Source organism: Nicotiana sylvestris, chromosome 10 (assembly GCF_000393655.2).
Source record: "Nicotiana sylvestris chromosome 10, ASM39365v2, whole genome shotgun sequence".
Lineage (NCBI taxonomy): Eukaryota > Viridiplantae > Streptophyta > Magnoliopsida > Solanales > Solanaceae > Nicotiana > Nicotiana sylvestris.
The window spans coordinates 11,287,187-11,301,368 of NC_091066.1; the positions used below are offsets into that span (position 1 = coordinate 11,287,187).

The 14,182-nt window shown below is 36.4% G+C and overlaps 1 protein-coding gene across 3 annotated transcripts; it reads left to right on the plus strand.

The window, feature by feature from the left end:
- Positions 1–8,538: 8,538 nt before the first annotated feature.
- Positions 8,539–13,307, plus strand: LOC104216419 (uncharacterized). Of its 3 annotated transcripts, XM_009766448.2 has the most exons (10): positions 8,539–9,418; positions 9,536–9,685; positions 9,785–9,829; positions 9,956–10,015; positions 10,159–10,194; positions 10,489–10,533; positions 10,978–11,082; positions 11,579–11,830; positions 12,043–12,302; positions 12,983–13,307. In XM_009766448.2, exons 1-10 carry the CDS (start codon positions 8,791–8,793, stop codon positions 13,001–13,003), a joined length of 1,602 nt encoding a protein of 533 aa, XP_009764750.1. In that variant the 5' UTR covers positions 8,539–8,790; the 3' UTR covers positions 13,004–13,307. The 3 variants fall into 3 exon arrangements, with proteins under 3 accessions (XP_009764750.1, XP_009764751.1, XP_009764752.1); XM_009766449.2 differs by lacking the exon at positions 10,159–10,194; XM_009766450.2 differs by lacking the exon at positions 9,956–10,015 and having other exon boundaries at positions 8,544–9,418.
- The last annotated feature ends 875 nt before the right edge of the window (positions 13,308–14,182 follow it).

Consider the following 14,182-nt stretch of genomic DNA (forward strand, 5'->3'; position numbering starts at 1 on the left):
GAGCTCTTCAAAATCAATATTTCCTGAGAATATGGTCAAGATTCAAGAAGGGTTATTAGAAAATGATGGTCTTGATCAATTATTAGATGCACTTCTTTGAAAATAATCTGATCCCAATATTTATAACTAAGGATGTATCCATTTACATTATTACAAAATCAAGAACACACACATACTTGGTGTTTTCTCTTTTTTTCCTTTTTAATTTACTTTTAAGATATCAAAACACAGCTTGGATGATCTGTTTTTGTTAGATGCAACTGGCCTATGAACAACAATCCAATTATGGCTTGGACTTAGATGCAACTGGCCCATAAACAACAATGTATTTGGGTGATTGAAGTACACAAATAGCCCCTCAAAGTAGATGGTCTTGAATTTTTCTTTCCGCTTGCTCAATGGGTAGAACTTTAAAGTCTTATAAGTATTACCGCTCGCTTGACTCATGAGCAATACTTTTAACTCTTGACCTTAAAGTTCTGTCCATGGGACAAGCAGAGACCAAAAGTTAAAAAACCACCCAAAAAAGTGTCGTATTCTGCTTCTTCTTTTTTTGTGCAAAATAACCATCTCAATAACTTTTGGTTTTAATAACCAAAAACTTTCAATGTATTGTCTTTGGGTATGTTTTCTACATCACATCCCTTGGGTGCGGCCCTTCCTCAGACCTTACGTGAATGTTGAGATGTTTTTTGCACCAGACTACCCTTTTTATATTTATATCTCGCATAAAAAATACTACCAAAGAGCTACATCCGCCGCTAACTACGGGTCCTTCAATACTACTAATCATTTGCTTTCAACTTCTTCATTTATTCTTTCCTTTCATATCAAGAATTGTAAAAAAGAAGAAGAGGATACTAGAATGATGTTAACCTATGGACATTCTAAAGGAAAAAAAAAAAGCAAGTGAATATTGAGAGTTCTGAGCTCCATATCTCTCTTTTTTACTATGTATTAAAATGTTTCTCCAAAAATTAAGTACAGTAATACTTTGTTGTTTGAAGGAAACCTTGAACCAACAATAAAATTATCTCCTGTATGACTTATAGATCACGGGTTCGAACCGTGAAAGCTGTCACTATGCGACCTTTCTCCCGACCCTACGTGAACGCAGAATGCCTTATGCACCGGAATAATATTTTGCTGTTTAATTGCCAGAAGAAATTTTTCTCACAAGATGGTAAATGACTTTTTGGGGAAAATCATTTTTTCCGCAGTTATCTCAACTCTTTACTTCAGATTATCACTGATTAATCAACCTTAAATAATTATTATCAGACTGCTCACAAGTGTCATGAAAACATTATCCAATTTGCTAAACATTATTAACAATCTCTAATACATTTGGATCCTTTGCTCCTTGGTTAAAAAAAGCTAAAGTGCAGATAATGCTCCTTAACCCTTTACGCAGAAAAAAGGTTAAAAAAAAAAGTGCAGCCAAAGTGTTGAAACTCGACATTTACGATACTTCAAAGTACAGGAAAGTGTAGAGAAAGAAACTAAAAGGAGAATAACATAATATTTGAGCAAAGAATATACCAAATAAAATGCATATCTTTATGTCCAACATCCAGTTTTGGCCCTGCCACATTATGGATTTACAAACAACAACAATAAAAAATTCAGTATAATCCCACAAGCGGGATCTATGGAAGGTATTAGTGTATACGCATACCTTACTCTTACATGTGAAGGTAGATTAAAAAATAAGTACTTCCCATGAAATTCACGAGTCACACAATTTGCATGTTGAAACTTGTCAACCTATAAATTTTTATTTTTATATGGTTCTTCTCTATATATATAACATAAAAGATCTCTCGATTTTTCAACTCTAAGCGACTTCTGGAATACCAGAAGTGCAAGATTACACAACTGTAATCACACAGAGCAACAACAACAACAACAACTGTTGAAGTTTGGCAAAATGCCAAAGTCCCACATCGGTTGGGAGTTAAGTTTGGGGGAATTTTCCCCCTATAAAAGAAGGCCTAATGTTTAGGATTGAAACACACCTCTCATTTGCCTTCTCATCTGTTTAAGGCATTTGTATCTTCTCTCTTTAGTATTATTTCACTTGTATTTTTGGAGTGAAATAAAATATTGGTTGTGTCCGAGGAGTAGGCAAAATTAGCCGAACCTCGTAAATTCTGGTGTTCCCTTTATTGTTGCTTTATTGTCTTATTTATTATTTGGTGGCTGTCATAATTTTTGGTATAGTAGTTGTGACTTATTCACACTATATACATTTGGCTTCCGCAACAATTGGTATCAGAGCCAAGGTACTATCTTAGTATGCTCTGTGGTTGCAGCATAGTCTGATCTTCCACATCAGAAAAGATTTATCTTGGTAACTGTGTCAAGATTCTGTCTTAGTATGCTCTGTGGTTGCAGCTTAGTCTGATCTTCCACACCAGAAAGGAAATAATCTTGATTTGTGTCGTCAGCTATTAAATAATATTTGTGTCAAAGATGGGAGACAATAAACAAGAAGAATCTACATCAAGTGTCAACAATACGTCATCATTGACATCTTCGCTTATGACAAGAATTGTGTCAAATGCGAAATTTGCGGTCGAAATATTTGACGGGTCCGGACATTTTGGGATGTGGCAAGGCGAGGTTCTAGATGTCCTTTTTCAACAAGGGCTAGATCTTGCTATTGAAGAAAAGAGACCAGATGCTATTGGAGAAGAAGATTGGAGAATTATCAATCGTGTTGCTTGCGGTACCATTCGATCCTACCTTGCTAGAGAGCAGAAATATCCATACACAAAGGAAACTTCTGCAAGTAGATTATGGAAAGCACTGGAGGATAAATTTTTGAAGAAAAACAGTCAAAATAAATTGTACATGAAGAAGAGACTGTTTCACTTCACCTATGTTCCTGGTACCACGATGAATGAACATATCACCAGTTTCAATAAGTTGGTCACAGATTTGCAAAATATGGATACAACTTATGATGATGGTGACTTGGCCTTGATGTTGTTGGCGTCACTTCCTGATGAGTACGAGCACCTTGAAACTACTCTACTCCATGGAAATGACGAAGTTTCTCTCAGAGAAGTTTGTTCGGCTTTGTACAGCTATGAACAAAGAAAGCGAGAAAAACAGAAGGGCGGAGAAGGAGAAGCACTATTTGTGAGGGGTCGTCCTCAAAGTCAAACGAGGACAAAGAAGGGAAGATCCAAGTCAAGATCCAGACCCAGCAAAGATGAATGTGCCTTTTGTCGAGAAAAAGGGCACTGGAAGAAAGACTGTCCGAAGTTGAAGAATAAGGCCAAACATAACAATGGAAAGGCCATTATGGATTCAAATGTAGCTGATTGTGATGATTCAGACTTCTCATTAGTTACAACAGAGTCATCAACATCATCAGACATATGGTTGATGGACTCGGCTTGTAGCTATCATATGTGTCCCAACAGGGACTGGTTCGTGGAATTTCAAGAAGGAGAATATGGAGTCGTCCACACAGCGGATAACAGCCCTCTTACCTCATATGGCATTGGTTCAATACGATTAAGGAACCATGATGGAATGATCAGAACATTAACAGATGTTCGATATGTACCGGATTTGAAGAAGAATCTCATCTCTGTGGGAGCCCTAGAATCAAAAGGGTTCAAAATCATTGCAGAAAATGGAGTGATGAGAGTATGCTCCGGTGCACTAGTGGTAATGAAGGCTAATCGGAAGAATAATAATATGTACCGCTATCGTGGCAGTACAGTTATTGGGACAGCGACAGTGACATCCAGTGACGACAAAGAGGCAGAAGCAACCAAGCTATGGCACATGCGCTTGGGACATGCTGGAGGAAAATCCTTGAAAACTCTATCAGATCAAGGATTGTTAAAAGGAGTCAAGGCTTGCAACTTGGAGTTTTGTGAGCATTGTGTTAAAGGGAAACAGACAAGGGTTAAATTTGGTACATCGATCCATAATACTAAAGGCATTTTGGATTATGTACACTCTGATGTTTGGGGTCCTTCCAAAACACCTTCATTGGGTGGGAAACACTATTTTGTAACCTTTGTTGATGATTTTTCCCGAAGAGTATGGGTGTATACAATGAAGAGCAAAGATGAAGTGCTGGGAATTTTTCTCAAATGGAAGACGATGGTGGAGAATCAAACAGGCAGGAGGATCAAGTGTATTCGCACAGACAATGGAGGTGAATACAAAAATGATCATTTCAATAAGGTCTGTGAAAATGATGGCATCGTCCGACACTTCACTGTTAGACATACACCACAACAGAATGGAGTGGCAGAACGTATGAACCGGACCTTGCTGGAGAAGGTACGGTGTATGTTGTCCAATGCTGGCTTGGGCAAAGAATTTTGGGCTGAGGCAATTACATATGCATGTCACCTCATTAATCGTCTACCATCTGCTGCTATTGATGGCAAGACACCATTTGAAAAATGGTATGGAAAACCTGCTGTAGATTATAACTCTTTGCACGTGTTTGGCTCAACTGCATATTATCATGTGACGGAGTCAAAATTGGATCCAAGGGCAAAGAAGGCTATTTTTATGGGAATTACTTCTGGAGTCAAAGGATATCGCTTATGGTGTCCTATGACAAAGAAAGTAATATTCAGCAGAGATGTTACCTTTGATGAATCTGCTATGGTAAATAAGGTAACAGAAGACACCAAACAAAATAAAGGTGCTTCTAAGCAGGTGGAGTTTGAGGGAAAATTTATTTTTCCTACACAAGAAGCAGAGGAGGAAACAAATGAAGATTACCCTCTGGAAGGAGAGCCAGTAGAGGAGATTCCAACTCAGGAACCTCAACAACAACTTGAATCAATAGCAACCAGCAGGCCAAAAAGAACAATAACGAAACCTGTTCGTCTCATAGAGACGGTTGCTTGTGCAACCTCAATTGTAGCTGATGATGTTCCTACTACTTATAAAGACGCTGTCCAAAGTTCAGAAGAAGATAAGTGGAGGATTGCCATGAATGATGAAATACAGTCCCTTCATCAGAATCATACATGGAGATTGGCCAATCTCCCGAAGGGAAAGAAAGCAATTGGGTGCAAATGGGTATTTGCAAAGAAGGAAGGATTTCCTAACCAAGTAGATGTTCGCTACAAAGCAAGATTGGTGGCCAAAGGATATGCTCAAAAAGAGGGAATTGATTACAATGAAGTGTTTTCTCCAGTTGTAAAACATTCCTCCATTAGAATTATGTTGGCTTTGGTAGCACAATTGGATTTGGAACTAGTTCAGATGGATGTAAAAACTGCGTTTTTACATGGAAACTTGGAGGAGGAAATCTACATGACTCAGCCAGAAGGATTCAAAGTTGCTGGAAAAGAAAATATGGTATGCAAACTTGAAAAATCGTTGTACGGATTGAAACAATCTTCTAGACAATGGTACAAGCGATTTGACGAGTTTATGTTGCGGCAAGGGTACAAGAGAAGCAAATACGATCATTGTGTGTATTTGCGCAAGCTTAAAGATGGTTCCTTTGTATATCTTCTCCTATACGTTGATGATATGTTGATAGCTTCCAAGAATTCGGAAGAAATTGATAAATTGAAGAATCAACTGAAGAAGGAGTTCGAGATGAAGGATCTGGGTGAGGCAAAGAAAATTCTTGGCATGGAGATAATTAGAGATAGACGTTCAAAGAAACTCTGTTTATCTCAGAAAGAATATTTGAAGAGAGTACTACAACGTTTTGGCATAGATGACAAGACTAAGCCAGTTAGTACTCCACTTGCTCCCCATTTTAAGCTAAGTACTACTATGTCGCCAATGGATGAAGCTGAACGAGAGTATATGTCAAAGGTACCATACGCAAATGCTGTTGGTAGCTTGATGTATGCAATGGTTTGCACAAGGCCTGACATTTCACAAGCTGTTGGAGTTATTAGCAGATATATGCACAATCCAGGGAAGGAGCATTGGCAAGCTGTGAAGTGGATTCTACGGTATATTCATAATACTGTAGATGTCGGGTTAGTTTTTGAGCAGGAATACAATCAGTCTGTAGTTGGATATTGTGACTCAGATTTTGCGGGTGATCTGGACAAACGAAGATCAACTACTGGTTATGTGTTTACTTTTGCAAAAGCACCAGTTAGTTGGAAGTCTACTTTGCAGTCAACAGTTGCTTTGTCTACAACAGAGGCAGAGTACATGGCTATTACAGAGGCTGTGAAGGAGGCAATTTGGCTTCAAGGATTGCTAAAGGAGCTTGGTGTTGAACAAAAAGGTATCACAATTTTTTGTGATAGTCAAAGTGCTATTCAATTAGCGAAGAACCAAGTTTATCATGCAAGGACGAAGCATATTGATGTTCGGTATCATTTCGTACGAGAAATCATAGAAGAAGGAGGAGTCACAGTGAAGAAAATTCATACTACGGAGAATCCTGCTGATATGCTAACTAAGGTGGTGACTGCGATCAAGTTTCAACATTGTTTGGATTTGATCAACATTGTTGAACACTGAAGATTGAAGATGAAGACACAACCAAAATTTGTTATTGAGAGAGAATTGAAAATGTGGAATTTTGCCAAGGTGGAGATTTGTTGAAGTTTGGCAAAATGCCAAAGTCCCACATCGGTTGGGAGTTAAGTTGGGGGGGGGGATTTCCCCCTATAAAAGAAGGCCTAATGTTTAGGATTGAAACACACCTCTCATTTGCCTTCTCATCTGTTTAAGGCATTTGTATCTTCTCTCTTTAGTATTATTTCACTTGTATTTTTGGAGTGAAATAAAATATTGGTTGTGTCCGAGGAGTAGGCAAAATTAGCCGAACCTCGTAAATTCTGGTGTTCCCTTTATTGTTGCTTTATTGTCTTATTTATTATTTGGTGGCTGTCATAATTTTTGGTATAGTAGTTGTGACTTATTCACACTATATACATTTGGCTTCCGCAACAACAACAACAACAACAACATAGGCCAGTGTGATCCCACAAGAGGGGTTTGGAGAGGGTGGGTTGTACACAGTCCTTACCCTTACCTTGTGTGAGGTATAAAGGTTGTTTTTGGTAGACCCTCGACTCATACTACTATAATCATAAATGAGAATATTTATCAAATGAGTATAGTAATTAGATCATTGTGAGGTTAAACCAGCGTATAGAAACAAGCTATTATTCCAAGAAAATAGCCGGATCTGTAATAAGATGAAAAAGCAAGAAAGGCTTATGATTCAAGCAGGACAAAGAATTTCTACTAGAGTAGCAATTCTAGTGTGCTATAAAGTCAAAAGCGAAAGAGAGATGCTTGGTGATAGCAGCAAGAAGGGAACAAATGACTAGAGGTCTTGCTTCAAAGAGATAAGAGATTACCCTTGTGTTTTGCATGACAAAAGTGTAAAGAAAATGAACATTGGACCTAACTCGTCCAAAACAACTAGCTCGTGATGCGAGAATTGTCGGAGACAACAACCAGTATCTTCAACCAATATAGAACACTTGATAATGTCGAAAATAAAATTAAGTAAATAGAAAGCATACCATCACGATTGTCGGACACAACTCCTCATATCTTCAACCAATATAGAACACTTAAAATGTCAAATAAATAGAAAGCATACCATCACGATTGTCGGAGACAACTCCTTGTATCTTCAACCAATGTAGAACACTTAACAATGTTAGAAGATAAAATTAAGTAAATAGAAAGTATACCATCTTGAACAGCTTAAACGTTTAGATGAGATTATCACACCATGCAGACGTCCCAGATTCAAGTCTCACCGCCATCCACTATCAGAAAGACTTTCCACGTGATGAAAGGGTGTGTTTAAGCCAATAAGTAAACTAAAATGCACGCTCTTTAACAACTTAAACTTTTAGATAAATAGCCACACAATGTCACAAAAAAAAAAGTCATGGAAGCTTTTCGTCTGCACGAGTAATCTTTCAGTGAAAAACTATAAGGCTCAAAAGTTAAATAGGCGACAAGTATTTCTGTGATTTTGTCCAACACCTATTATCGGATTTACCTTATATGCAATGATAATATTTATAAAGTACCATAATTTCACCTAAAATCTATTGTAAGAGGTACCTGACAATATATGAAAATTTTACATAATCATGTCTTCAAACCCGTGGTAAGAGATCACCTGTTTTATTTTTATATCACCAATTTCACTCAGAGTTTTAAGTTATATGCACTGGCGGCAGAAGACTTTTTTCCTACACCATCAAGGACATACAACATGTAACGGGCTATAATAACACTTACAGTATTTATCAACTTAGAAATAAAGTAATCACTTGTAGTAATAGATATTACAATGATAGTGATGGTGTTAAATTTCTGGTATATGAGCTAAATTCAGCTCACTTATTATGAACAGTTATTAGCAGAGGCGGACCTATGCAATAGGTAGAGGGGTCACCGACACTCGTAATGTTCGGCAAAATTCTATGTATACATGTATATGTTTTTAAAAAATAATGATATAATAGTAGTGGTTTACCCTATATACAAAGCAAATTTTTGTTGAATCAAAAAGTATATCCACGGCCTTCAAATTCTGGGTCCGCTTCTGATTATTAGTATCTATTTTTTAGGTGAAATGATAGAATAAAAGTTATTTTACACCACCATGAGTGTAGAAACATTAGATTCTTTAATACTTTGGGTATTAGAAAGCCATTACACATGCACCAGTATAGAGGCTTGTGAACAAATATTTCTCAAGAATATGCCCCTCCTAGCAGTATAAATTAAAGCCATTGGTGACTGGTGAGTGGCATCAAACATAATCCGCAGTTATAACAAGTAGTGAGAATGGAGCCTTCAGGTGGGTTGAGCAATAGAGGAAAACAAGAAATTCAACCACAGATTTCGGTACGACCTTCCGATATGTTGGAAGAAATCAAGAAAACATTAATTAAAGATCAATTATTTGAAGCCTGCATGGAGAATAGGTGGACAGAGGTTAATCGACTGTACATCAACGACAAGTTTGTCCAAGAATCCAAGCTCACTAAATCTGAGGATACTGTTCTTCACTTAGCTATCTCTTCTTACCATCCACATCGAGAAGACTCTTCACAGCAAACTCATCTTGATTGTATTAAGGATATGGTGGCTAATATACCAAAGGAAAATCGATTCCGTATCTTAAAACAGAAGAATGAAAAAGGGAACACACCTCTTCACCTTGCAGCAGAACTCGGAAGTGTCTCCATTATTGCGTGTTTGGTAAACCCACAAGAACCTGAACTCATCTGGGAGACCAATTCAAAAGGGGAAACCCCTTTATTCGTAGCTGCTTATCGAGGCAGGCTAGATGCTTTTCTCTACCTACATGAGTGTTGCCAAAATGAAAAGAGCAGAAAAGATCCAATTGTACTTTGCAGGAGGGGTGATGGGGATAACATTCTACACGCAGCCATCTCTGGAGAGTACTTTAGTAAGAGCCAAATCCCCTTTTCTTATTAATTATCAAACATTTTGTTACATAAGTTAGTATACAATGTCTTCTTTCTTGTGGGATAGTGATATTAACAACTTAATTTTCTTGTAACAGAGTTGGCTTTTCAGATAATAAATCAGTATGAGCTACTTGTCAACCGTTTAAACTCAGAGGGCATGTCTCCTCTACACATTCTATCTAGGATGCCTCAAGTATTCAAAAGTGGAAGCTATTTTGGGTGCATAGATAGCATTATCTACCATTGTAAGTCTCTATAGTCTTTTAAATCAAGAAGTGGCATAGATCAGCCCTTTTAACTAGGTTTTAAATACACCGACACATATCGGGGTTCTTTTTGTCCAGGCATAACTGTCGAAGAGCTAAAGATAGAGAAATATAAAACTGAAGGTATGTGACTATGTAATAAACTTTTCAGGTTGTATGGACTTAACCAGGTTACTTAAGCGGCCATAAGGCCGAAACTATGATATATAATATTTTTTCATGAGAAAACTATGATATGATCCTTCCCAGAAGATTCTATTCCAGCAACTACTGGAATAACTAATGTGAATCAAGACAAGAAGTCTCCAGGTATGTGAATATGTAATAAACTTTTCAGGTTATATGGACTTAACCAGGTTACTTAAGTGTCCAGAAACTATGATATATAATATTTTTTCATGAGGAGAACTCTTACTAGTACTAACTTATTTTTCTTTTTTCTTCGCACTAAGGCAATCAAGATGACCCCGAGAATCCCCCAATCTCAGGTGAAGGCATACGCATGTATACACTGCAGTTGAAACTAAATGTTACCCCCAACTATGATGATTAAATATAATCCATCAAAATATGCACACAAATAACCAAGAAGAAAAGGTGCATGCGATTATGCAGGAATCTACCAGTTTGTTAACTCATTAGATCAAAATTAAGAAGTAGACCAATCTCTTTTGGAAAATGAACTAACCAAATGATTTGAGCATCTCATTAGGAGTGCGTTGTTGACACTTTGTAACTAAGAATTTTACACATTCAAAGACTGATTCTCTTTTCTATTCCAGCAACTACTGGAGTAACCAATGTGAATCAAGACAAGAAGTCTCGAGGTATGTGATAACCTTTCAGGTTATGTTGACTTAAGCAGGTGTTTGTCAAACAAATTGAGGAGCCGGAGTAAATCCACCAAGAATTAAAATGAACATCTACTGGACGAATAAAAAATCTATTATTAAATGGATTAGTAGATTAGTAGCACACTAATTAAAACAGGAAGAGTGTATGTATGTGTGTGTTACTTCTTGAGCCTCTTCATATGGTTACACCAATAATTCTTTACATGCCATTTTTCAAAACATATTCCCTTCAACTTTTCTTTTGGGAAAGGCTTTTCGTTGCTTATTCTGTTTTAGAGTATTCTTTATTGAAATCAAAGCATTGAGCTAACTTATTTCCAATTCATGTGAACATTTTCTAGGTGAAGAGCAATGATAAAAAAAAATCAAGAAATTCTCCGACATATTTGTGCTAATAACTAATCTCTGGAATTTCAGCTCAAGGGAAGAGGAATGGCAACTTATTTCCAGCCAACTACACCACCTTTATCAATTTCGTCAAAAAATTACTAATGAAGATTTTGCTAATTATAATGGGTATTGGTAAGATTTTCTTAAAACATTTCTCTTTAATCCTGCATACATTTCTTAACTATTGAGTGTTCTATGAGAAAGTAAGAAAGAAACTGGTTTGACAAATTCAAAGGCCTAGACCCCCCCCCCCCTCCCCCTCTCTAATAATCGTGGTGTCCGGGCTAGCTTACGCGCACCTCGACTAATTCCACGGGATACCTGCTACCTCCCACCAGCAACAAATACCAGGTAATTCTATCTACCAAGACTTGGACAGATGGAAAGAAATCACTTAGTATTTTTTGCCTCCACAGGGAATTGAACCTGAGACCTCATGATTCTTAAACCACTTCATTGACCACTAACCTTGGGTACAAGACCTAGACCCTTGAAAATGATTCTTCAGCAATCCCATTCTTTATCACATTTTAATTATTTTTTTTATGAAACTTTAACAAGTTTGCCTTTTCTTTTATGTTCTTTTCTTTCCACATCATGTCATAAGGTCTCAAATCTTGTTGCGCAGGACTCCAAAGGACAAAGAAATTAGAGGAAAAGAAGAAGCACCATCAATGGGCAGTTAAAATTATGAAGTTGATGGTTGAGAAAGACAGTAGTTACAAATTCTATGCAAATACCGGGGAGAAGCCTGAAGATAAAGACCTCTATGATCAAGGAATCTATAAGCAAATTGGAAAACCTCCACCAGCACCTCCTCTAACAGATATTTATTTAAGAAAAGCAGAAGAACCTAGTAACATTGCACAGATCAAGTCTGGTAAAGAATCTCTTGTCTCTTTCTGGTCATACCTGCTGTGTGGCACTGAAAACTTTAGTTCTGTGTCATCAAGATTCTGCAATTTTAAAAACTCAAAATCTATCACGTCAAAATGCTGTAAATTTTGTTCTAATATTCCAAGTTAGGATCAATTTTCTTTGAAGCTATATGTTCCCTAAAAGCAACTAGAGTAACTATAGTTCTAAATACAGAGTTGTCGAAGACCAAGGCGACACCCCTATTAGTGGCATCAAAGCTGGGTATCGTGGAGATGGTGAAGGAGATCCTTAAACAGTACCCAATAGCCATTCAAGATACGGATTCTGACGGGAAGAATATCTTGCTTTTGGCTCTAGAGCATAGGCAAACAGCCGTCTATTACTGGATAATAGGACAAAACTATCCAGAATGCGTCCTGCCGCGCATCCCTTGTACTGCGTTACCGTTGCAACGCGAAAGGAAGTGGTACAAGGTAAGACATCTCTAACAACCATCCTTTTTTATATCTGTAAGGATTAAACTTAGATACGTTAAAAGAATTTTACCCATCATAATGCAGTATGTGAAGCACACTTTGCCAAAGCAATCATACGCTAAGTTACTCACACTCGAGTGCGGGTGCGAATCCAAAAGTCGGATCCTTCATGTTCTAAATTTTAGGATTCGAGGAGTACGGGTACGGGGAAATAAATTAAAAATCTAGAAATATAGCTATAGAGATATGCATAATTATGAGAGATTATATGGAAAACTTACGCTGTAACTTGTGGGGAGATATGCGTAATTATTAGAGGGTAGTAACTGGGTCATTTAGTTTTCAAGTTGTAGGCAGGCATGTAGACACTCTGCAAAATGGCATGATTCACTAATTTTCCCACAACTCGCACAACAAAGTATTAAAATAAGTTATTATAAACTTGTTAAAATATAGTAACAAATAAAAGTTATAAAGAGATTTAGAGATACAAAAGAAATGAAACATACTTTAGAAGTTAGAACTTAGAATTAAAAAATTAGAAGGCCACACTTTCTTTCCACCACCATTAGGAGGAACTAAAAGAACTTTAACATGATACCATAAGGGCTTGTCATCAAATTCTGATGCAACACTTTTTGTTGGTCTTGAAATGCCTTTTCCTTTTTGTTTCACAGCTGTTGAGGAAGCCATTTTAAGAGATATTGGGTGAAGAAAAATTCTGAATTTTTCCGGCTATGGATTCACAGAAAGTCGAGATGAAGCAGAGAGAGTGAGAGAATGGCTTCTTTGTCTACGTTCTTGGGCAAGAAAAAAATATGAGAAAAAATATATTCTGATGGGAAGTTTATGATGACAATAGACTTTTTGGACAAAAAAATCATTAAATAAGGAAAAAGGTATTGTGATGGATGGAGTTTATGATGATAATTGACTTTTTGGACAAGATAATTCACTTTGTACGCCACTTTTCGTGGGATAGTAAAATATTGCATTAAATGATATCTGTACCATTTACTTTTATCATTTAAATTTGGATTTTTTTTAATTTTAATAGAAATATAATTATTAATCAAACTCCAAACCCTAAACCCCAAAATCATATAACCTTAAACATTACTCCCTCGGTTTCATATTAAGTGAGATACTTTCCTTTTTAGTCTGTTCCAAAACAAATGATACATTTTTGAATTTGAAAATAATTCAACTTTAAACTCTTTCGTTTTATCCATTTACCCTTAATGAGAAGCTTTTATAGCCACACAAATATCATAGCCCCACAAACTTTTTACCCCTTAAGCTTTTAAGACTACAAGTTTCAAAAGTCTTCTTCTTTTTTCTTAAAATCCGTGCCGAGTCAAACTACCTCATATAATATGAAACGGAGGGAGTATTTAATTATGTATGATATTGTATATATTTTATTATTGATTAAATTAGTCAAATAAAATCAATCGTTAGTTTCAGTTAAATATATAATTACATTTCAAGTATTTCGATATTCTAGAGCTTGTATTGATAAAAAGAATCAAACAATCTAACAAGACGGGATCCCAATGATTGTGGATATATCTTGTTATCGGTCAAATTAGTCAGATAAAGTCAATCGTTATTTCCAATCAAACATATATTTAGATTTTAGGTATTTTGATAGTTCATAACTTGTATTGATAGGAAAACTCAAATGATCTAACAAGAAGAGTTTCCTACTCTACTCTAGTAGATTAATGTGATTTGTCTGAAAGAAATATAACCTTAATCATGAGTAATTAATTATATTTCAAGTATTTCAATTGCTCAATATTAATCGGTGGTTCTAATCAAATTGGACAAACACTGTTATTCTAAAAATCTTCGGCAGGAAAGTAGGTTACTCC